The 26419-nt window shown below is 38.5% G+C and overlaps 1 protein-coding gene across 1 annotated transcript; it reads right to left on the reverse strand.

The window, feature by feature from the left end:
* Nucleotides 1–8825: 8825 nt before the first annotated feature.
* On the reverse strand, nt 8826–26412 carry mtmr6 (myotubularin related protein 6). The gene is made up of 14 exons (XM_052113927.1): nt 26217–26412; nt 24674–24793; nt 17356–17518; nt 16848–17005; nt 15757–15885; nt 14084–14218; nt 13035–13167; nt 12832–12941; nt 12424–12549; nt 11954–12003; nt 11652–11852; nt 11422–11556; nt 11216–11342; nt 8826–9797 (listed from the first exon to the last, which is right to left on the reverse strand). The coding sequence occupies exons 1-14, from the start codon at nt 26238–26240 to the stop codon at nt 9477–9479; spliced, it is 1932 nt and encodes a 643-aa protein (XP_051969887.1). The 5' UTR covers nt 26241–26412; the 3' UTR covers nt 8826–9476.
* Between the last annotated feature and the right edge of the window lie 7 nt (nt 26413–26419).

The raw sequence follows: 26419 nt of genomic DNA on the forward strand, positions 1-26419 counted from the left end.
AGCCACTGAAAATCCCCCTCAAATGAGAAGGCTTAGGAAAAAACATTTGGGTCATTGCTGTAGTGTCTGTAATTGGAGACTTTACAAGTATGAAGACATGAGGCGGATTTAGCTAAATATTTTACTCTCTTATAGTGAACACAGAAGCACAGCCCGCACTTGAAATGGTTCAAAGAAATGGCTGATGAAATTTAAATTAGATTAGCTCATGCTGGTGGTCCTCACCTGTTCCGGTCCGTCTGGAGTGGTTGATCATGTTCAATGTACCCCTCAATAAACCACGGTCCATCTGCCCCCAGCATATGGGCTCAGGGGGCTCCTATTACCACACTCCTCTACTGTTAAACAACAGAGATTCTACTATACTCTAATTGTTTGAAATAGTAGCTGAGCAACTGAAAGCTTCAGGGTTTCTTTTTTTAGCGGCTACAACGTGTACAGCAGCATGGGAAACATTTAGTGAGAAACCTTATATGCTATGTGATAAAACAGCTACCTTAATGGGACATAGATAATATACAGGGTTCCCATGCCTATTGACCAATGAATTTTCATGACTTCTCCATGACTTTTCCAGTTGTTAATTATTACTGAATATGAAAAAAAAAACTTTTAGAAATTACACTCACAAAGAACAATTCCTATAAAAAAACAAACAAAAAAAAACAATTCAGTATTTTCACAATTCCCTGATATTTCCAGGTTTCCCATGGCTGTGGGACCCCTGAATGGAATTCAAGCAACCTTGAACTGTCTGTAACTAAAGAATCAGAGTTGACTATTGATATACACCATCTGTCTATCTCAATATGTTTTAAAGCATCCTTTCAGAAAGCCTGAATGAATCCCTATGAAATAGATGTGCCCATCCAACCCACCCCATCTGGATACAAGCCTTCTCTTCCACCTCACTGGCATGAAACAATGTCCACATTTACACAATGTGAAGAGGGGCTTTGCCTGAGCATGAAGCACGTAAAGGTGCATGTCTGTGTGTGTGTGTGTGTGTGTGTGTGTGTGTGTGTGTGTGTGTGTGTGTGTGTTTAGGTTAAAAACTGGTAATTACAAGGGTATTATGCTATAAATGTGGTTTATGAGGACATTTCTAGTGTTCCCATAATTAAAACATGCTAAACTTGCATAAAGTTTTTTGTGAGGGTTAGTTTTAGGGGTAGAGTTAGGGTTAGGAGATAGAATCTAGTTCGTGAAGTATAAAAATCATTATGTCTATGGAGAGTCCACATAAGGATAGCCGCACCAACATTAGTGTTGTGTGTGTGTGTGTGTGTGTGTGTGTGTGTGTGTGTGTGTGTGTGTGTGTGTGTGTGTGTGTGTGTGTGTGTGTGTGTGAAGGTAAGCTACCATGCAGACATTTCAACGAGGTCAAGTCCTCCTGGCCTCTGAGTAAGCTTTGGTTCCAGGTTTACTATGCTGACCAAAACTCCCCACCTGTGTTTGCAATTTCTGTCAGCAGCCTGTGAGGCATGGCGGGTGGAATGCGCCACCCCACCCGATGTTTCTCTGGGTCAGTTTGGGTCTGCACACTCATTCTGCACTATCTGGGCCACGGGAGGCTTCTCCGCTTGAGGGTAAACAGGAAAAAATATTACTAAAACCACATGAGTAAAATTGGAGACCAACAGGAAGAAACAGAAAGAAAACAAAAGACCTTAAAATCCTATTGTGACTGAGTTTGCAATTGTCCATTTTTCAAGCTCAGTGGATAAACACATTGCTCACATAATCCTCCCCTAGTGTGGCATCCCCGTTGTTACCAAGGGCAGAACTCTCCTGAGAAACAAACTGGGACACTTGGAGCTGTACTGTTTGTGAATAAGGGTGTGTTCTCCAGATTTTATAGTGCAGCTTTTTCCTTTTATCTTCAATAGAAAATAACACAGGTGTTCTTCAAAGCAAGGGATAACTCTTATTGTGGTATTTGTCAAGGACTGACTGGATCAGGAACATCAATAATGAGTTTAAAGCCGTTCTTATGGACTGAGGCATAATGCAATTGTCCCAAAAATAGAGGAAGACAAAGGTTGCTATAAACCATTGTCAAACTGTTTAAACTTCCCACGGAGAAGTTTAACATACGTAATTGAATACATATAATTGTTTGAAAATTATTGTTATTTAATCATCTGAAATAGCTTTCTGTTAGCAGGTAGATGGGTCAAGGTATTTATGTGATTATCTTAATCTTATGTGAGGAGGGGTCTGACCATCTGAGAAGCATATAGGCATAGCCCCACCCCCCACAAAAAAGTAGGGGGTGTGCATTTAGATTTATGTATTTGGCAGACGCATTTATCCAAAGCAACTTAAAGTGCACTTATTACAGGGACAATCCCCCAGAGCAACCTGGAGTTAAGTGCCTTGCTCAAGGACACAATGATGGTGACTGTGGGGGTTGAACCAGCAACCTTCTGATTAACAGTTATGTGCTTTAGCCCACTACGCCACCATTGTATTGTATATTGTGTGATATAAATATAAATCGGACGTTTCATCATGATAAGATTTTATATAGATTCTCTTGGCCTGCGATCCGATATTTGCCACTACTTCAAAGTCTGCCGCGATATGATTTCAATTTGATTCGATTCAGGTAACTGTGATCGATATTCCATGTCTAATTTACACTATCAATTAAATAATTTTTTCCCTCAAATGCATAATAATATATGCAAAATATAATCTGAATATTTTATTGAGCTCTGAAAAGTGCAAATTTAGTATCCATATTGGGACATCCACAACAAAATATGGTACTTCAGATGTTGAACAAAATTATACAGATAATATAATTAATTATATAATTAAATAATTAATAATATAAAAAATAAAGTCACACACAAGTGATCATCAATCATTAGGTTACAGCTTATTTTTCAGTTTAATCCAATTCGAAGTACTTACATATCCATGACTTGTTTCCAACTATCCATGCTATCAACTGTTCCCATATAACTCAGTACACTTGACATTGCGTTTATTAACGCAATGTCGGGTGCCTTCTTACACGACCTAGTTGAAACCTCTCTACAATAACACCAATATTCTAATATTGGCTATGGTGTTTGAGCATCGCCTGTTTTGGCGTGAAACTGTCCACTATAAAAACAGGTGTGCAAACACCATTTCCTCAGAATTTCTACCTTCAATACAGTGATCATCTCTTGTCTAGATGCCCTCAACCTTCGCCATCGATATACACGAGTCAGTGGGCGGAATCTTCAAGGGAAGACTTTCTGCTCCCCTGTAGTTCTATGGTGTACATCACACCGTCTTGCCGATTGATGCTTTGCTGGTGAACGGGGCTCAGCATCCTGATTCTCTGCAGTGCTTTGGCAGGTTTTGTGTATCCTGACAAAGCAATTGTATATTGTGTGATATAAATATAAATTAATTTATATATTTATATATCTAAAAGAGTAATTTACGTGTTTGCGTCTTTTTAAAGATGTCGTTCCGTAAGTGTGCGAGAGACACGTCCCACCATCAGATCAGCATGAGAGCTGCATTTACTGTTTGGGCCGTACCCATGCAGAGTCAGCTCTCGTGGAGACAGATTGTCCTCACTGTGAGGACATGAGTCTCAAGACTCTTCGCTTGCGAATTGCTCTCATTCTCCCACCCTCCTCTTTTGTGATACACGAGGATTCACACAAGGAGGTACTGCAGAAAAACATCTGCACTGCCGGGAAAAGCTTTCTCAGCGCCAGGACAAGCTGGATCAGCACTCCACGCAATGGTGGTGCTCCAGGTATTTCAAGCCAAGCTCATTAGGCAAATGGAAGAGCCCGGCTTCGATCCAGAGACATTCAAAGAGCTCTGCACCACTGCCAACTTCATACCACGAAAGTCACTGTGCAGGCCATCGGCAAGTCCATGGGCAACCTGGTAGTTCTGGATTGATATATATGGCTGACCCTCACAGAAATGAGTGATAAGTGATAATGAGCCACTCTGTTGGACGCTCCATTGTCTCCAGACGGCCACTTTAGCGGCTCTGTGAATGATTTGCTCAGCGCTACATCACGTTTCAGCAGCAGTCACAGGCCAAATGGAGTACATCACAGCTCTGTTTCGAGACAGCACCTGACTAAAAGCCCCATACCTGCTGCCTCACCGGCACCTGTGTATCAGCACATGCAGCAAAAGCGATCCTGATGGGCACAACCCTTTGAAGCGGAAAGCAGAGCCCACGGTTCTCTCCGGGTCTGCTCCAAAAAAGGCTCTGTTGGAGACATAAAACATCTTCCCACTACTGTTTGCTGGGAAACGAATACTGTTGTTCACAATATTGTTCAAAATGTTGTTTCTGTGTCTTGCACTCAAATAAATGCAATAAAAAATGCATTCAGTGCAAAAAAGAATACAGCATTTATTGCAAATGCACGAGATGCTCACACATTCTCAATAAAGAGCCGTTTTTCCTCTTCAAAGCACGTACAATATGTGCAACAGCTTCCCTATCATGATCGACACATTATATCATACGGTAAACAAACCAAATTGCCCTCTGTCCCGTTACGTGGATGCGTGGCGAGCCCTAATGGCTATTTCGGAATGGTGCAAAACATGATCGCACATGGTTATACGATCCAATTTGCACACCGGCCACCCCGTTTCAACAGCATTCTGTCTTCCATGGTTTCACACAAAGACGCGGCAGTGTTACGAGCCGAAATACACAATATCATCGTGAAAAACATGATAGAGATTGTGCCAAATTGTCTAGCACAAAAACGGTTTTCTTGTTCCAAAGAAAGACGGTGGGCTTTGGCCGATCCTGGATCTGAGACATTTAAATCACACACTCACAAAGAACCCATTCAAAATTATTACACAGTTATGTTTGCGTCGAAAGATCTGAAGGATACGTCCTTTCATATCCAAATTGTATGACATCACAGGATGTTTTTGAGATTTGCGTTCGAGGGAACAGCTTATCAATTCATAGTCCTGCCCTTCGTACTGTCTCTGGGTCCTCACACATTCACAAAGTGCTTTGGTGCGGTTCTTGCCCCTCTGAGACTGAGCAATGTGCGCATGTTGAACTACCATGATGATTGGCTGTTACTGCCACAATCAGAGGCTCTGTTATGCCAGCACAGAGACTTACTGCTCCAGAGTTCTTGAGGTACGAGTGATGTGCTCCTTGTACTCAGTCAGAAATTCTGAGGAAATGGTGTTTGTGCACCTGTTTTATAGCAGACAGTTTTGTGCCAAAACAGGCAGGGCTCAAACACCATTGCCAATATTAGAATATTGGCATTATAGCAGAGAGGTTTCAACTTGGTCGTGTAAGAAGGCACTCCCTATGCATTAATAAATGCAGTGTCTCATTCCCTTCGTCTCAGGGAACCGAGGTTACGAATGTAACCGGGACGTTTTCTTGGCTACAACTTCCACAGTTGTAATGAAAAATTCTGTTACAGTTAACTGGGATAAATGTTAGTTAAGAGTGTTGATGTGTAAAGGCTTATAACTGATGCTAGTACTGGGCTGATTTCTCGTTAGTGCTGTTCAGAATGTCGCCGTTGTCAAGACGTTTCGCATGATGGTTGAACTGCTCCTTTGTACTTTTAAATAGCAAATTCACATGTAAATTTCACATGGGTCGCATGCACAACGGTATCGATGGAAGCCCGAATTAATCGCGCATGTGAGCACTCTGCGTTTGCGTTTCACTGGTCTGGAGCTTGCGTTTTCGCGGGAAGCTCGGTTCACGCGCGCGCACTGTTCCTGTCACTGGTCTGGAGTTCGCGTTTCGGGGGAGGCCTGGTTGACGTTTCGTTACGCCCCTACAATAAAGTTACCATGGTAACAATAGTTTCCTTCAAATTTTTGCATTTGTCTGAATTGTATCATTATCATTATTATTATATGTAAACATGCGATAGACGGACATGTTTGAGATTGGCGCCGTATCTCTTAAAACTTTAAAAACGTAGGCCTACCACGAAACGTACAACCGTTTGGTCTGAATTGCCGCTTACACCTATTTAATTTTTTTGTAAATTAATATGGTATCTCTTTCAAACGGAATAAAAATATTTCAGAATCTTTGTCATATCAAATTACTATTTTTAATGAAAGGCCTGTTCACACACCAGCCATAATTATTTTTTTCCTGTAAGGAGCAGTGAGCAGCTTTGCATCTTATCAATATAGATGGAGGGGTGGATCCATTTTTTTATACATACAGGGGCTTGGAAAAGCAAAACACACTTGGATTAAAGGTTCAAGCGCTACGGCTTTACACCCTCGTCTGTTACCGCTCCTCGTGCAAGCTCTCAGGTTTACGTATAGGCTACATAATAGAAACAGTTTTTCAGCTCTCTGGGTTCTGAAAGTATTTTTCCCATTCAATTTTTGTATAGACTTTTCATAAAATAATCCATAAAAGAGTTGTAAGCCATGAACCAAACCAACCAGCTTCGAGGTGAATCATCATTACAAACAAATAATCCTTTGTTTTGAGGGGGATTGGACAAAAAGACAAAGGTTCAAGACTGTGTACTTACTGGGCACGAACAATCCCATGAAGCATTGCAAATGATGTCATTGAATAAAAAAACTATTTTAGTTTGTTAATTATAAGTATAGATATGCCAATCACTGTGTGTCATGAGAGTGGGTGGTCTCTCCTGGGCTCATGCAGGCTTTGTTTGCAGTGGTTCTCAGATTGGTGAAGCTTTCTCTGCCTGACCATGGGTGATGTAGTTGTTAGTGTAGTTGGTAAAAAGAAACCATGGCCTTCTCTTAAATGGTTACACTCTCCACCTGTTGAAGTTTTATGTTGACTGCTCTTAAAATCTTTTACCTTATAATAATTGTGCAAAATGGACAGAAATGTTTAAAATGGCCAAAAGTGTGGGAAATTAAAGGAGTGGCAGAATCAACAAGTTACCACCAAACACACTGAGGTGGGCATGCACTGTAAAGTAGCCGATTTTGACCAATCCATGTTAATATGAATATGTAAAATACCCATATAAAACTCATTTATCATGTGGACAACTCACTTATTGAACATACATCAGAAATGTTGGCATGTTATCTGTTGTATTGAGCTCATTGTTTCTTGGATGTATTAATTAACAAGTTCAGTGGGTTATTACTTATAGATGTAAGATGCAAGACCTGAGCCTAAGCATGTCACACTGAGGGCCCTTTTACATAAAACACAAAACACTGGCTTTTGTGTGATTTGCTGGATCTAACAGCAGGCCAGGGGGGGTCACATTTTCAGTGATTAGCACTAATTCCAATTTTTTGCAGTGATCCTCTTCCAGTCAGTAATACAGGTCTCGAGGGTTTGGACCCAGTAATCACTCATGCTTACAACAACAAGATAGATGACAGACAAGTACTTAAATCTGTCAGTATGATAAGAGACAGACAGAGCACTCATGCATTGCTAATTCTAATCAGAAAAAAATCAATAGGCCCTAAAAGATTTATAAGCAAACTGATTCTCATCTTGCACCCAAAATCTGCATACTATCTGTCCTAAATATTTTGTGAGATTAGCATTAGTGTCCTAAATAATAGTACATTGAAAATAGTAATCCAAAGTGTGCATCCATGCAAGCTATTTAATCTAATACAACCGCTTGCAAAATGGATGTTTGTGGTTTTCTTTGAACTTATATAAAAAATAAAATTGCAGATGAACGTGAGCCCAAGGCTGCCAGACATTTTACGAAATTTAACTAGAAGATAACACTTACATATCACACAAACAGTTTATGACAAAGGGGTCTGTGCTATCAAGACGCAACGGTAGTAAGTCCCAATACTGGTGTACACATTTACTACACACACACACACACACACTTAAAAGCATGTACTTTCCCATCGCCACTGAAATACATACTTTTAGTTTATAGTATAAGTGGGCGAATGGGGCACAACCAGTCTTGTTTGAGGTGTTCCATATTTGCCAATCAAGTTAAAGGGACAGTTTACTCAAAAATATAAATACTCTTATCATTTACACATCCTCAAGCCATCCCAGATGTGTATGACTTTCTTTCTTTTGATGAACTGAAACAAAGATTTCTCAGATATCTCAGCTCTGTACTGTAGGTCCATTCAAATCAAGTGAATAGTGGCCAGAACTTTGAATCTTCAAAAAGTAATCCAAATGACCCAGTGTTTAAATCCATATATTTAGAAGTGAAATGATAGGTGTTGGTGAGAAATAGATTAATATTTAGTCCTTTTTTTTTTTTTATAAATTCCCCTCCCTGCCCAGTAGATGGGGACATGCTCAAACAATGTTAATCCTCAAAAGAAGAATGTGGAAGTGAAAGTGGAGATTTATAGTAGAAAAGGACTTAAATATTGATGTTTCTTACCCACCCCTATCATATCTCTTCTGAAGATATGGATTACTTTTATGCTGCCTTTATATGCTTCCTGGACCTTCAAAGTCCATTCACTTTCATTGTACGGACCTACAGAGCTGAGATACTATCCAAAAAAATCTTTGTTTGTGTTCAGCAGAAGAAAGAAAGTCATACACATGTGGGATGGCATGAGGGTGAGTAAATGATGAGAATTTTCATTTTTGGGTGAACCATCCCTTTAAAGGTCTACGTAGACACCACCTAGACTAAAAGCAGTATCAAGACACTAGACAAACATCCCCAAAAAAGTCCAGGGCTTACAACATTCTTAAATAACTTGATTATGTTTAGGCACCAGATATTTGCTATAGTTCTCCATTTTCCTTTATGCAGTTGGTAAATTTGTATGTGACAATGACAGATTGCTGCAGATTTTTCATGTAGATTTGTAGCCGTAATGATTTATTGTTAGCTCATATAATCACCTAGGAGTAAAAATGACCTTTGACCTGCTCTATGACATCACATTAACCTCTGAGTTCCTAACTAACCCCTCTTATCGACCAGACTGCACATGGAACCCTTGTAAATGGGGCATCTCTGCTGAAATCCTTCATCCTGGACATCATTAATCTAGTCACCTTTTTTCCTCTAAGGTAACAGTGACGTGGAAGGAATGGAGTTGAGTCCACTCAAAACAGTGCTCTCAGTGGTACAAAGATTTCTTTGAGTCACAAGTTCATCAACTTTTTGTTTAATCTTTTTTTCTTTTTAGTGCTATTGCCATCCTTTAAAAATGAGCAACAAAAAAAAAAAAAAAAAGCCTTTTTTAAATGCAGATGACGGATATAATATTTGAATTGACAGATATGCAATTCCATTTATCTCTTTGTCTTTCGTACATATGGAGGTCACGACAAGTGCAGTGCCTTCAAGTAGAGTAAACAACTGCTCGCACACACATACACACATGCTCACACACACACACACACACACACACACACACTCGCAAACATACTTCATCCATCTCACAACAGAATATACAAATCATACATGTTTCCAGTCCCCTAAGATTCCTTAATTCTTTAAATCATGTGTTTAATGGTGTCCTTAGCAGGTCATTCTGGCCACTCCAAACTCCAAGGTGACCACTGCTGGCTCACTCTTGGAACCAAAGGATCCAGGCAGCTCTCCATAGCCATTTTCTGTGGCACTGCTTCCCTCTACAGTCCGTTCCCCACCAGCACTAGCTGGAGCATCCTCCATGGCCTCCACTCCAAACACCTCCTCATCCAACTCCTGCTGCACATCCTTCCGGCTGTGAAGAGGAGCTCCCAGGATAAGTGACTGAGGTCTGCGAGGGAAACTACGCTCCCTGGGAGGTGTCCGAGGCTCCAGTGGAGATGTGGTCACCCCAAACTTTTGCAGCTTCTATGGAAGATAAGAGAGAGTGTCATTTCAGATGAAAAAGGAAACACATCAGTGTATAGACATTAAAGCATGTTCATTAAAAAAGTGAAAAGAAAAATTTAGACGAATCTTAGCCAAATTGTGTGTGATGGGATGTGCGAAGACAACAGCTTTAACAGTTCTTTGGTGCTTAATGTCATATGTGTATGCTTTAGACAAGTGACCCAACATTTCTTATTGTTCAGTGAGTTTGTAATCCCTGGACAAAGAAATTGACAAAAAAATTAATAAATGACACACTGACCAAAGGAAAAATTTGATCTGCTGTTAAACAAATTTCCGCCCCTAGTGTGAATAGCTCCATAGGAACATATTGTTTCTATGTAAATTCTTGTCTAAATACTCTATACACTTGTTGTGAATAGTCCCCTTTGTCAGACTGTAGAAGAGTCCATATTTAATTTGACATGAAGGAAATTAAGAATTACAGTCTGTTCTTCCAATTGAGAAAAGTTCAGCCAATGACATGCTATAAAATATGTAGTGCTGTCTGTTGATTAAACAGTATGATTTAAATGTGATTAATTGCATAATATTTTGTAGTTAATCGCGATTAATCAATTTAGAAAGTTTAATGACTCCGGGCGGACAGATCGCAAAGGTTCCGCCCATCCAACCAGTGTTTATGCTGGTTTATGCTGTATTTTTTTATTTTATCCCCTTTTCTCCCAATTTGGACTGCCCAATTCCCACTACTTAGTAGGTCCTCATGGTGGCACGGTTGCTCACCTCAATCCGGGTGGCGGAGGACAAGTCTCAGTTGCCTCTGCTTCTGAAACTGTCAATCCGCTCATCTTATCACATGGCTGCTCATGCTATTCTCTGCGATCCACGCACAACTTCCACATGCCCCATTGAGAGTGAGAACCCCTAATCTTGACCATGAGGTTACCCCATGTGACTCTACCCTCCCTAGCAACCGGGACAATTTGGTTGCTTAGGAGACCTGGCTGGAGTCACAGAGCACACCCTGGATTCTAACTCTCGACTCCAGGGGTGGTAGTCAGCATCAATACTCGCTGAACTACCCAGGCCCCTGGTTTATGCTGTATTAACAGTAAATGCGATAATTTAGAAAAATGTTCTTACATTTAATTAATCACATGCGTTAATGCGTTCATTTTGACAGCTTTAAAAAAATATGTATTTCTGAAAAATTTCAATAGACAAAAACGGTCCACAATTCAAATTCTCACAGACTTGTTTTCCTCCATGTCAAATTAAACATGCTGTCAGTTCTGACCAAGGTCGTTTGATCTCTGAGAGAAATGTAATAACTGGTTTCCCCTCACACAATAATCCATGACTAATCTTTTTTCATGGGAGGTTAGCGTTCAGGACCCAAGGCTTAATTTTCAACAAATAACCCATAAACTCACAGTCTTCAAGGCTTGCACTGTGGCTACTAGCCCTCGGTTGCTCTCTTTCAAGGTTAGCACGTGTTTAAGAATGGACTGTCGAGGGTGCATGGAACGGTCGTATTGATGGTACATGTTTCTCCAAAACCTGCAACACAAACCAGTACTGGTTAAAATCTGGCAGTCTAAAGGAACAGTCTTTAATAAAGAGAGATGGTTAAGCATACTTGAAGTAGCAGGCTTGGGTGGATGGCTCCAGAACTGGGTGTGATTCTGCAAAGCTCACACTGTACACAGGATTTAAGTAATTCTGCTTTTCACTCAGCAGGTGAGCCCACAAAGAATATGTCCTGTCTTTTAACCTGTAATTATATAAATATTTGTATACAGTATATGAAGTAAGGCCTTTGGGATGATAACAGGGAAGCAAACACATGTTTGTTTTTCAGATACTCACTGAAGGTTCTCTCTCTGGCGTTGGCTGTTGCCCAGAAAGTTGCCAAACTGGCAGGAGTGCACGTGCTCATGGATCTGAATGAGAAACCACTCGCTAAACTCAAATGCCTGAGGAAACTGCTCAGTCAGCTGCCATACACACTCCAGGAACTGAGTAAAAATGGGCGATACCTCTTTATGGTCACCATGCAACTGATCGCACCTGCAGGGAAACACCAGGGAACGTCTCATCGTTATTTCATTGGCTCTTCCAGCCACTAGAATCATTAATCAACCAGTGTGCATCTGTGATAACATGCCAACCTGTCTGCAAACTTGTGTCCAAAAGAGATCCAGTCTTTCTCAATAAGTACCTGAGAACAAGGGGGAAATAATTCAGCAATAAATAACAAAATCAGCAAGATATAAAAGTGTGTTGTTTCTAATCTAACTTCAGCAATCTACTTAAAGGAATGTTCCTGGTTTAATACAAGTTAAGCTCAATCGACAGCATTTGTGGCATATTGTTGACTATTACAAAAATAATTTTCTTAAAAAAAATAAAAATTGAAATAGTCAGTATTTTAACATTTGTGGATTGACCCCATTCACTTCCATTGTAACACCCTCACTGGAAGCCAGATTTTTGCTTTGTTTAAAGAAAAGCAGAGGCAAGTCAAAATTATTTTTTGTGGTAATCAATGTTATGCCACAAATGCTGTCAATTGAGCTTAACTTGTATTGAATCTGGAATATTCCTTTAACCTTAAGTCTGACCTATGATAGGCTCCTACCATGAAACCTTTAATGGTGCGGTAGTAAGGATCCATCAACAGAGAGCCCAGAGAACAGACCTGAGCCGTGCGGTCCCATCCATCTGAACAGTGCACTAAAACACTGGCGCCCTCTACGGTCACAGCCTGGTATTACAAAAACATTTATTAGATGCCATCTGTTGAATTCATTCACAATGATAAGCAGTGCTTGAATCAGCCTTGCATCCTTTTCCAGTATCCTAACCAGATGTGCCAGTAATGCTCCACATAACTATATATTGAACATCAAATACATTCTGATTGGTAGTGACTGTGGTAAGTCGAATAACATTTCATTTTCAGAGTAGACAAATTACTTGTCACTGGAAACGTATCAAATTGCACCTGGTTAGGACACGTCATTAATACTGAGATTCAGATTTTCACCTTGGCAAGGAATCTAGCTGCATCTATGATGGCTTTGATATGACGCAACCATCCGCTGCTTTCCAGTCCAACCAGGCAATCAGACATGGTGAGGGAACGTGTTCCTACCACTACGAGAAACAGATAGGTACCAAGACATTAACAATTCACCATAATTAAACGAGAATCAGGTAACCAAAATCCAAAAGCGTAGTGTATCAGACCTTCCAAAAGCTTCTGCAAACTTCCCCTCATCACATGGATGTTCTCAATGCCCACAAACTGGAAGCGGATATTAGAGTAGTTGTCCTCATTCTCGTAGCCTTTGCCTGCCGCACGATTCGCCAATGCATTCAACTACCAAAAAAAAATCCACACAGAGCTTAAAGGGATAGCTCACCCTAAAAATGTATTCTGTCATCATTTACTCACCCTAATACTGGAACTTTCTTTCTACCGTGGAACCCAAAAGGAGATATTAGGCAGGATAACAGTTTCAGTCACTATTAACTTTCATTGAATAGAGGAAAAAAATGCAATGAATGTGAATGGTGACAGAGGCCGTCAGTCCCTAGCATTCTGCCTAACATTTACTTTTGTGTTCTACAGAAGAATGTAAGTCGTACGGATTTGAGACAACTTAAGGGTGAGTGTGGCGTGGGGACATGGTCATGTGTCGGTCTGCGGGAGAGAGAGAGTGGTAAGGCTTGTCACCTGGTTTGTAATTAACCCTAACACCTGTGTCTTGTTATAGTGATGCGGAGCGAGACATAAAAGAAACGCTGTGTGCCCAGAGAGGGAGAGAGAACCATGAAGCCTGACATTGTTGATGCGTGACTCTTGAGTTATTGACGGTTACCGACACATGACCACGTGCCCATGCCATAGTGAGTAAATGACAGAATATTAATCTTTAGGTGAACTATTCATTTAAAGTCGAATATTTAACTTTTCAGTGTTAAAATACTTCTATTCTATCTTAATATAGGTTAATTTTCTCGAAAATGGTAAACACTGTGTCTTTGTGGCACTATACAAATTCCTGCGTTTGCTTTGTCCCAACAACATTCACAACCAATGGCATGAGTTGTGGGTGGGTCTATCTCTTTGTTTGATCATCGGCAGATTAGGGGCGTATTCAGAAAGCTGTTTTGAAAACATTGTTTATTTTTGCAATTTCATTCGGTGGTGCAAGTGTCACAGAAATTACATACTTCAGCATTAAGAATCCTGTTCTGGTCAATCTACTAAACAGAAGAACATAAAACCTTACCTTGGGCCGTGTGTCCATTACATAGACATATCGGCTGTTATGATTGGCCTTGCTGATGGCCTGAAGCATGTGCTCGTCTTCCAAACACCGAGCGCTAAAGCCAGAGAGAGGCTGACTGCACCGGCACACAGCCGCCTGGGGGCATGACACAAGTAACACAAATTATTCCCACTCAAAGGTAAAATAGACTCATTTCTGCATATGAAAGCAGGGAGGACAGAGAGAGTTAAAGGGATAGTTCACATAGATTTATTGTTTTAATAAGGCCAAGTAAAATTACTCCTGCACTGTAAATACCATAGTTGTGTAGCCTATGTGCATGAGCGTGTGTAGCATTATTTGCCTCTGTTTAACAATCCATTATCAATTTACAATTTATGTAAATTCATTCCTTATCCAATACAGGAAAATTAACCTAAGTACGTAGTATAACTAAGTAGCATACTACTTGCTGAATACTGCACAGTAGGGTAAAAAGTACCGGTATTTTGGTACCAAGTCAATATTAAAATAAAAAAAGCTGTCATAATATCAGTGTTTATGCAGTACCAGTAGTACCGAGATCCAACTTGCATGCTGTCTGAATTGAATACTTTCAAATGCTCACACTTGAATTTGACATATTTGCAAAAAAGTAAATGCATATTTCATCTTCGTGATAGGTCCTAGTGTGATTATTAAACTGCAAAGGGATGTGATTTAATGAAATAAATACACAGCAAGCTTTATAGTGAATGTTGTAAATAACATAACAGAGCGCTTATTCACTGTGAAGCACTTAGCACCTGTAGACTACGTTTCTAGAATTAAATCGCAGTATTTTTTGCTTTAATAATCACACTGGGCCATTTAAACCACTGCTTATCCGGAGGTGTGAAGATACTGTCAAAAACACACACAAACTGAAAAGCCTTCCTGTCAAAATACAAGCTTGATTCCAAAAAATGTATATTAGTAAAATGTAATATTCATTAAACTGAATGTTCACAATAATTGTAATAATAATTATTAAAGCAATATCTCACAAGCAAGAGTGCTGTTGTACTGAATAATTGTTTTTATCCATTTATACTGTGATGCTCTGTTGTGCATAACTTTATTCGACAAAAAACAAGACCAATGTTGCGTTTTAGATTATTCTGTGAAGATCTATACAGAAGCATTTTATTTGATAAAAAAAATGCAATGGTATATTGAAAAGCAATTGTTCTGTTTTAATTTTATTAAAGTATTATGACTTAACTTGATTAGACATCATTTTGATGCTGAACTCAACTTCAAAACATGGACTTCAGAGAAATAAAATTAAAAACACTAGATTTGGAATAAAAAAATTTTCACAGTGCCCTACTTGAAAAAAACAAAGCAATGTTTACTTTAATGTTTAACACTTGAAGGAAACATGCAGTTGTTTTAATTAAATATTTACATTGATATTTATTTATTTTTTAAAAAGGCTGAAAGTGTTTTCAATAGTATAATATCCATTTTTCCTGTGTTATCTAAATTACTAGTGTGAAATTTTACTGGTATTGGTACCGACTGCTGAAATGTTGGTATTGTGACAACCCTACTGCGCAGTATACACTATCTACAGAAAGCTCACATCAAGATATACATTCCATCATTGCCCTTCTTTTCTCTCTAGCAGCAAGAGATCACTCCCTTTTTACCTTCTTCTCCTGGTAGAAATACGTTAGGACAGGAAAGCGGCCTTTACTTCTAAACTTGGAGCTTCCGACAATGATGGGTTTACTGGCCGTAATGGGTACATATAGGTCTCTTGGATATGTTTCGCACACCTAAAAACAGACAAGGTCAGACAATGCACCAAATAAAACCAATATAACATTCATATATGACACCAGCCAAGGCCAGATCAATATAACTAATATGCATTATGTACACAATACAAGTATCAACATTTTGTAAAGGAATTTTTCCTCCCAGAATGAAAATTATGACAATGCAAGCAATGGGAGAGGGGAAGATTTTCAGTGAATAACGGATAAAATTTTGGTCTGTTCCTCACACAAAGCTATCATATGATTTCAGAAGAATTTCAATATAGTGCAATGGTCTAAAAGACTAAATTGATGGTGCTTTTTTTCAGTTTTGGAAGCTTGACAGTCAAAACATCTCCTTTTGTGTTCCACAGAAGGTCATAGGGGTTTGGAACACCATAAGGTTGAGTAAATAAATGTTTATTTTTAGGTCAACTATATCTTTAATATTAAGAAAATTTTATGCATTGTACACATAAGGTACTTGCATCTAAAATAAAGTTTTGATGGAGCTGGATATTTGCGTGGCCATAGGACTGTTTACTTGATAATCACTTGAACTGGATAATGATTAAACTTGGTTTCATGCTAACTACATTATACAAACAGTAGTCTTTTGTCTTGAAGGACATTATCTTCTAATTTAGGTTGCCTGACATCCTCAGGAGACCATACTGTAGGACAGACACTTCCTGAATTAGACTCAGCATTGATGTTAAAGGGATCATTCACCAACAAATGAAAAATAATTATTTATTCACCCTGTAAATGACTTACTTTCATTTGGTGGATCATAAAAGGAGATGTTCAATAGAATATTAGCCTCAGACACATTCACTTTCATTTCATCTGACATTTCAATGAAAGACTAAGGCTGTCTAGGATGAGGGTGAGTAAATTATGTCAGAGTTTTAATTTTTGGGTAAATTATGCATTTAAATAAAGAGCAAAGATAAACTTGACTACGATTCCCAGTCTACCTTGTATTCCCTGTTAACATCTGTCAGTTGCCACTGGTCACATGGTACACCCATTCGCTCAAACTCAGCTCCGAGGTCTATGAGTTGCCATCCTTCCTCTCTCTGTTGGTCGTTCTGCTTTGGATTGTAGGAGAATGCATACAGCTCACTATAGGACACTGCCAAACAGAAAAAAATTATAATGAATGAATACATTTTACAAAGGTGAAAAGGAAAGTCAAAGTATTCATATGACCATCTGGAGTTCAGACTGATAAACACATGTCCCTGACCTCAAGCCAACAAAGCATGACCACAATATATGTCAGAGGATAGTCAGTAACTAAGTCTCTTCAGTGACTTTCAGAAAACTTCCACAATCTAACTATGTTTTTGTAGGGTAAAGTAGCAAGCTTACAGCTCCAAAGTCATGGGTTTGATTCCCAGGAAACACATCAAGATAAAAAGCGGCTGTTAAATGCAAATGTAACTCTGCAGTAATGAGGGTGGACACATGGATTTTACCCACCTGGTCTGAGCAGCCTGAGCAGAGAGCTGTAGATGTCATGGCAATCACGTTCTCGTGGAATGACAAAGTGGACAACCCGGAAATTCCGGCACTGAATGAGGAGTGGACAGCCAGTAGTTGTGAGAGAAAGCTTCTCTACAGAAGCGATGTGATGATGCAGAATCTAAAAACATACACAAACATGATGACTTACACAATTACTTCGATTACAATCCTTATTGAGGATATACCATATACTTGTTTAGGTTTTATATAATGCTAATTTCAATTACTACATACAGTACCCAAAGCTTAACCCTAAACCTTTTGCATTTTTTAAATTAAAATCAACAAGGGCTGGGTATTGACATAGATTTCCCGATTCAAGTCAGACTCACAAGTTCTTGATTCATGAGCACTGATGGTCTGATACCATCAGCACTCCGATGCTTCACTGTGTGTGTATCATTCCGCTTGTGTTCGTGACGTTCTAAACTAAAGTGTAAGAGCAGTGCAGATGTGTTCAGATCTACTGTTTGTCTTTTTTACATGTATTTTTTGACATTATACATGTTAGCCAGCAGGTGGTGGCAAAATATCTTTTTTGTGTGTAATATGAGCCAGTTAGGTGACGTGAAGTGAATCCGCGTCAGCCAGTGTTTACATACAGCACTCCAGATCGATCCTATTACTACTAAAGCTAGAAAATAGCTTTAAACGGCTCTAAATGAACAACTTCAGCATTACGGCTCATCACAGCTGAGAGACACAACAGACTGCTTAATTACACAAATTGAAGGTGCATACCTCTTATCGGACACACTGTTTAAAATGGTGGAGGATATTGCGGTTTCTATAGTAAAACCAGCTACCATGAAATAGGGACAAATACCCCCACTTGGAAGGCTATTTTACACTGAGAAAGCTGACAGCATCTCTGCTTGGGTGTGGCCACAGGTGATCACTCACTCACACACTCACACTCACACACACACTCACACTCACACACCCCATCCATCCATCCCTCCCTGTTTATCCAATAACGTGTTAGAAACAGCACAAGCTGTGATACTATTTCTGAAGTGACATTAAATTACTAACGAAGGCTTGAATGCATCATTTATTTTGAACCAGCAACGGCTGATTCTGATCTGTCACGTAATAAATTAATTCCATGCACAAATGCGTTGTTACGTACTCAGTTTTCCCCCCAAAAAATGTAAATGTACTTGTTCATTGAACTGTTGTATATAAGCAGTATCACACTTGCAATCATGCTATATGGCCCTAAATTAGCACTATTGTGATTACCTATTGCACCCTGCCTGCGGCCGAATCACAGCAGTGTTGATGTAGGGCCATATCGCATTCTTGCTTGTGTGACACTGCTTAAGTATTTATATTTTTGTAATTATTAAATCACAGCATTTGACACTGACTAACGTTCAGGGCGCAGCCATCAGTTCAAGCCAAGCAGAAATAACAAATAATAGAGCCAAAATTTTACGTCTATAGGATGTGTGTACACAGAAGACTTTTCACCACACGGTCATATTATAATTATAAAATGATCTTGCGTCCCCCATAATATTTCAGGTTTCATCAGGCACAGAGGGGTCTCTTAGATATTCAACTGCAGCCATCCCACTGATCTGCCACGTAACATCATATTGAGCAAAACCCAACACAACGGTAGATCTACAATATTAGGCTAATATCAGTTCACAAACAAGCTACCAAACAAGCTAGGTAACATTATAATCGCTAACATTGCAAACTGTATTGTGAAAAAATTGTATCATAATTTTTTGTCATGACTAATTTAATAATGACTCAGCATCATCTGTATTTAAAAGAAAATAATCACTTAATCCAATGCTTAAAGTGAAAAAAATAGTCTTGCCACTGCCAGCCTACTTGCTGGAGTTCCACAATTAACGAAGCAACTCAAACTCCACCGGACTGGTGTGTGTGTGTAGGTGATGTAAAGGGGGAAAGCAGGCAGAGGACCAAACCACTGTGGTGCAAGGGAGGGGGGACTCAACATGTTTCTGAACTTAAAATGTATTTTTTGGCCTGTTTGTATTGTTTCACTACTTGGTTATTTTAAGTATATATCATTATATTTTTTACAATACACAGTGTGGTTTTTAATGCCCCAGCAAGTTTAGTTGTTGCTCACTATTTTTTATAGTTTTATACTATTATAGTTTTCTGCAGCAACTCGGAGCACTTTAATATTCTTTATCCTAGCTGAAGAACCTGTTTCAATCTATAAAGATAATCAGCCTATGTTGTAGTTTCAAGTTAAAAATATTAATATTGAAAAAGGTGAGAGTTTTATGTTTATTTGACCATTCTTGTTTGTATGAAGGCTAAGTGCAAATAAAAGGTTAACATTAATTTATTTGTGCAGTTTTTATTTCTTAAATATATTATAGATTCATAGGAGGTTTCATAGACTTTTTTCCAGAAGTTTGTAGGTACAGACATCCGTTGTGGGCGTTTTTGGCAGTTTTATATTGTTCATATCGATATCAGAACTATATCGTATCGACCGAAATTAAGAAATATATCGCAAAATTAATTTTGGCCTTATCGTCCAGCCCTAGTTCACCCAAAAGATCAAAATTCTCTCATCGTATACTACACCTCATGCCATCCCAGATGTGTATGACTTTCTTTCTTCTGCAGAACACAAACAACAATTTTTAGAAGAATATCTCAGCTCAGTAACGCAAGTGAATGGTGACCAGACCTTTCAAGCTCCAAAAATCACACAAAATCTTCATTTTTGGGTCAACTATCCCTTTAACAAGACAGGAGTTGCACAGCTTCTTTACCGCATCAGTGCTATGCGTGATTATTAAACTGTTAAACAACCGAAATATGCCTAAAATACTCCATTAAGAGACATTATTCTATCACAAATGGATTGCATGGATCTCATCGTTGGACACACATTACATGGAACGATCATACAGTGAAGGATCCCTCTGCTAAACTTCTCTGCTAATATAATACTCATTCACTGGAAAATGTACCAGTAAGCGGCTAATCACAGACATTTTTAGTCACATAGTGCACAATTTGTTGGCATATGGAATTGATTTACTCGCAACAATCTTGGGATTTAAGAATCGACATCAGGAATTATTCAAATTAAGATTACAATGCATTCGAAAATCTTATTTTTACCCAGCACTAAAGACAACAATAATTTAGATTTCCCAATGAGGACATGTCCAAATGTCCCCCAAAGGAAGACTTCAAGGGATAGATTTGTCCCAAAAAGATAGCCTGTATAGCCAAGTATGTACGGTACAAAAACACTATTCAAGATAAATAATTCAAACTTCCATTATCCTGCCACATCAACTAGTCTCAGATATTTTCTAAATCTGCAATTCTACTTCTCTCTTCTGCTACCTCTTCTCAGCTTTTGTTCCCCTATCTTTAAGATGTACACGTGAATGTGATGTGCATGACCATGACAAGGGGAATTGAAAAGACACATGATTACCATATTCAATAAACTACATAACACAATTTGGAAGGTCAAAATCTGGGAAGCTTTTAAAATGCACATTTATCTGCATTTTCAATTGGCATCATGACTCAGGCTCCTGTTGTCATTGAACACTGAAGTGTGCACATGATACATAATGCATAGGAAACAGAAGGCACTACTGCGTGCAGAGAGTGAGACGATCTGTGCAAGTGGTGACTGAGAGTAAAGATGCAGATTCATTCTCTTTGGGTTCCAGACTGTTATGTGAAACTCTGTCACAGATCACCAATCATCCGGTTAGTTTTTAAAAGGTGGTGGAAGTCTCAAAATGTGGTCCCGAGGTCAGGTCTCATCTGCTCTTAAACTAAAATACGACGAAGGCTTTCAGAAACTTTGGGTGCCCCTGTAAAAATAGGTTAGCCTAAAACCGCTTGTGTGCTCTGAGTGCTCGCAAAGATGTGGCAAGATTGATACATGCCTAGACAGTAAAATACACTACAAAATTCCATGACAATGGCCTTCTTGGTGAGGTATTAATGCAAAAAGTTATTTATGTCTAAAGTGAACGTATACATTCGATTTAGAATGTAAATGCAGCCTAATAGATCTGCAGATGTGTAGTATGTTGTGAATATTAATCAATCAATAACAAGAAATTGAGAAAACCACTCGCCGCTCTTGTTTGGATAACTTTAGTTGCTTTAAAATGTATTATAATGATATAATGAGGAAGTGATTTTATTAGTTTTATGATACATTTCATTCCTTTTTTAAATTTCTGAATGTTTACTTAAATACTTGATACTGCTGTTAAAAATATGAAGCACAATTGTTTTTGTCTTTTTGTATTGTTATAAATTCTATAGATTTGAGTCTTTGTTCTTTTGTTTTAATTTGTTCAATTGTTTGTTATTTGTTTCTCTGTTCTTGCTTAATTACTGACTATATACCTGAATAATTACTTGATAACTTGAAACAGTGTTAACTCAGATTAATTTTCAGTTTTAAATTTGTTGACATTTTAACTGAAATACCCAAATTAATCTGAATCAAATCGAGAGCTTGTAAATCAGAATTATGGATGCACCGATGTATCGGCTGCCGATATTTATCGGCCAGTTCTTGTCCCAATTAAAACTATAGCCATATCGGTAATAAGTGTGAAAATGCCAATATAAACAAACAATGGTTTACTTATAATTTGTAACACATTTAGCAAAAAACACTGTGAATTTAAATGCACAATTTGTCACAAAAAGTAGAAGGGTTTGCACTCCTAAGAATATGTAATAATCCATTTTTAATCTTTCTCGCTCTCACATAAATGCTGAAAAAATGGCATAAACAGATGTGACAGTTGTAAAAGGGGCACTTACTTACAGGCCACATAATGAGGAAAACTATCCAAAATGGTTTGAAACCAGCCGATTGTGACTTCTGAGATATCAGAAATTTGTACCACCTTAAAGAGTTTTAAGCATTCCTAAGTGAAACAGTGATCTGATGAAAAAATAAGCTAGTGGCAATGTATCATTATCGGCCTATAGTCAAGTCAAGTGGTTTTTATTGTCGTTTCAACCATATACAGTTAGTACAGTACACAGCGAAACAAGACAATGTTCCTCCAGGACCATGGTGCTACATAAAATCAACATAGGACAAACACAGGACCACATGAGACTACACAACTAAATAAAATACCTATATAAAATACCTATATATACCTATATAAAGTGCACGTGCAAACATGTGCAAAAAGTATGGGACAGTACAAGAAATTTCTGACAATGAACAGGACAATAGGCACAGTGAGAGACAGTGCAGCGCCGACCAGTACACAGTAGTGCAAAAAGATGACAGTTTCTAAAAACGTAAACATAACATACTATGAGATCATAGTATCTCATAGTATCAGTGCACCCCTAATCAGAATTTAATTGAATTGGGAAATCTGTATCGATACCTAGTCCTACTATATACTTCCAAATATGTAATGTGTAAATAACGTGTTGATGTGTAGTTGCCAAGCCATTGGCATGCGGTTGCTAAAGTATTCTGGGTAGTTGCTAGCTGTTCGCTTAGTGCCCAAGTCAAAAGAGCTCAACCCCCATGTCTATATGACATTTTGATCCCTAAATATGGCTCGAGTACCTCCTTCAATGTAAGTCCATAGAAGGGCTGTCACAATTATGAAATTTGGCTGAAGATTAATTGTCAAACAATTCATTCAGACTATGATTAATTGCCTGTTGTAGGGCTGTGGCAGTATATTGTCAGCAAATTTTTCATATTTCTTAAGGTGTGCTTTTTTTCTGCATGTGTGCTTCACACACCTTAAAAAGTCATTTTTAAATATTTAACTTGAAACAAAAACAAAATAATAAAATAAGGATATGTGATTTCCTTTTAAGGCTTTAATAACTTGTGAATGACATGATAACAATGTTTTAAATATCAAAATATTTATTATTACTTAAAATATGTCTCTCTTTTTGGTCAACTTTAGTTTTGGTCAATTTTACATTTACACTGTTTTTTTTAACAAATATATTATATTTTGATTAAAAAATATATTTTTGTATATTTATATAATATTTATTATATTATACAATGGTAAAATATTTCTGTCCTAATTTATTCACTTTCACACGTTATTTTAATGCTCTTTGATTAAACCCACGAGCCCTTGTTTCTCATGAAGCAAAAACCTTTGAGATTTAGTTAAATCATTTCATCACTCCACACAAATAGAGTAAGCGTGCATCTCCTCCTCTGTGTAGCTAGCTGCATGTATGAACCAGGAACATTTGCCATTACACGATTGTTTAAAGTGAAACTGGAGCACGTTGCGTTCACTATCACAGTTTATACTTATTTGTTTGTATTTTCAAGGGAGTTTGGCACGAACCTCTGCTTACAGCGCGTGCATCAGAGTACTTCACGCGCTCTTCCGGACAGGAGCTGGTTGACGTCTGGTGTGGATCAGTGACACTCTGAGTTCAACTGAGTGACACACACATGAGCCATTGATGGCATTTATATATTCGATAACAATTCCCTTATTTGGGCATTAAAACGTGATTGGAATTAGAATGCCCAAAAATCGCGGTTGTCTCAAATAATTGCAGTTAGATCAAATAATCGTGATCAGACGGCTATTTAATAATCACGACAGGCCTAGTCCATGGGATATTCTCACCTGTTTTATCGTACGCCAGATTAAAAACACAAGTTTGATCACTTAGAAAAGTATTAGTACACCCAAGCCGCAAGATTTCAGGTATCACTATCCATAGCACAAACACTGCAGGATGAGTTACGCGCCATTGTTCTCTAATTTACTTTGCAAGTATAAGTAACTGGAGTATTTAATGATAAACTCTGTTTGCCAGTTCTAGCAAGCGTCCCCTGACCTCCAAACTACTTCTTACAGTATCTTGGGAAGATGATAAGATAAGGTTAATTATCTGCAATCCACTCACATACTCAGACCGACAGATCGGTGGACTATAAACGTGGCAGATTACGCCTTGTGCTATGCGGGTCATTGGTATTCATGTCCTCTCTTGGCCTCCCCTACATTCTCGTATTCATTCGGCCTCCAGGGTGAACTCAGCCGACAGGTTTCCACAGCAACAATGTCTACTGCCAACGTGAGGAATTCGTAACCTCGTTCCCATGATCTACTTCACTATAATCTGGTAAACAAAACGGGAGGCTCAGAAGTACTGTACGTCAACACCACTATGTACCACAATTCTTTCTGCCATAGATTCCTGAAAAAAAATTTCAATGGGGTTTTGAGGGGGTTTTGAGGGGGTTTCATACCCATATCTCCTGTGCACTGGCTGAATTACTCTCCACAAAGATCAGATGTGTTGCCGTCAGGTGCAGGGTTCCTGTGGTGGACTTGTTGCTAAAGCGATCCAGGAGCTTTACTTGTTCTACCTGTTGAGGAGAGCAACAGTCACAGTGAACAATATCTTACCAAGACAACACAGCTCAAAATAGGTTATATGATCATTTAAAAATGACAAATCACTTTTCAAATGTATTGAGATGAACCTAATCTTATTCCCTGATAGCATGCATGCATAATCCAGACATCTCTTTGATGTGTTTACATCTGGAAGACAGATTCTTAATGTTGTTTGGTCATATGCGATACATTTATAAGACGTTTACTCTCAGATGTCTTCAAGACGTTTATGATTTAGAATGTTTTTAAATCTGATCTTTTTAAGATGTTTAGCAGATGTCAATTAGAATGTGATACTTTCCAGATGAAAAGATCTCAAAACAGACATCTCGGAGATGTATGAGTCCTATATGGGGATGCATTAGGAACCATCCTACCATCCTCTAAAACTAGGGGTTGTAAATCATGTTTTTTTCTATACTGTATCTTCAGTGATAAATCATATTTGTTTACATCTTCACATCCTTCATCACAATGTGGTCTGACCCCTTATTTTGACAGAAGGGAAACATGATTAAAGGATCAGTTCTATCAAAATGACTAAGACGCCAAACACAGACATCAAGAGAAATCCATTCATAATATCTAGCAACTGTATATTACACTGAGGTCTGGCTGTTTCCCAGCAACTAGACTGCAGCTAAACAACACACTTCCTGTGACCACAATTAAAACTGCAGACATCACAAAACAAATAGTAACATTTTACGAGGATATATAGTGTGGTGGTGACAACAGCACAGTGCATACAAACGTAATAGTGTTCAGGTAAGTCACCTCAAACTGTTCAATGGACTGGATTTGATTACCTGGAAATACATACTGCAAACAAATACTGCACGAGGACCTGAAAAATGCATTGAGGGCCATGACCTAGACTTTAAATAATATACAGATAGACTGTGTGACAAAACACTCATGCTGATCAGTTATTGTTGACAATATGTGACCGCATATACAATAAGATATATGGCAGTTTCAGTGCTTTTTTCATTGCATCACTCTGGTCTGACGTGATCAGACAACATAAAAGCAGGATCAACCTCTAAGGCCCAATATTTCCAGGAGTGTCCCGTTCTGATCCGCTTATACATCTGGAACTTTTTGTTAAATGGCTACACAGGCAGAAAACCTCTATTTAGATCACAGGCACCACATTCAAGCAAAAACCTTACGCTCAAGTCAAATTGACTAATCTAGACCAGACTCGATGAATATAGACACCGATATCGCTCCATGTGTTCTTTAAAAAGGGACTTCATATTTTGAGATAAATCAATTTACAATGATCATAATATATTTTAATGAGTTTACGAGTGTTTGTGTATTTTTAGTCAATACTGCCACACTAGAACAGATCTTGCCTAATTCCTGCATTTGCTCAGTTTGTACCTTTGGTGTGCGAATGTGCTCCATGATGCCGCTGTTTTTGGTGTGGTCAGCAAAAGAAACAGATGACAGAATCCTAAACAGATGAGTTCACACATCGGATGAAAAAAATAAGAATAAATCCGTCCCCGTTTGAGCCACGTTCAAAACATCCTCTCGTTCACTTGCAGCTAAAAGTCTCCGCTGCTCTGTCTGCACTTCCTACT

The sequence above is a fragment of the Xyrauchen texanus genome, chromosome 41 (genome assembly GCF_025860055.1).
Source record: "Xyrauchen texanus isolate HMW12.3.18 chromosome 41, RBS_HiC_50CHRs, whole genome shotgun sequence".
Classification (NCBI taxonomy): domain Eukaryota; kingdom Metazoa; phylum Chordata; class Actinopteri; order Cypriniformes; family Catostomidae; genus Xyrauchen; species Xyrauchen texanus.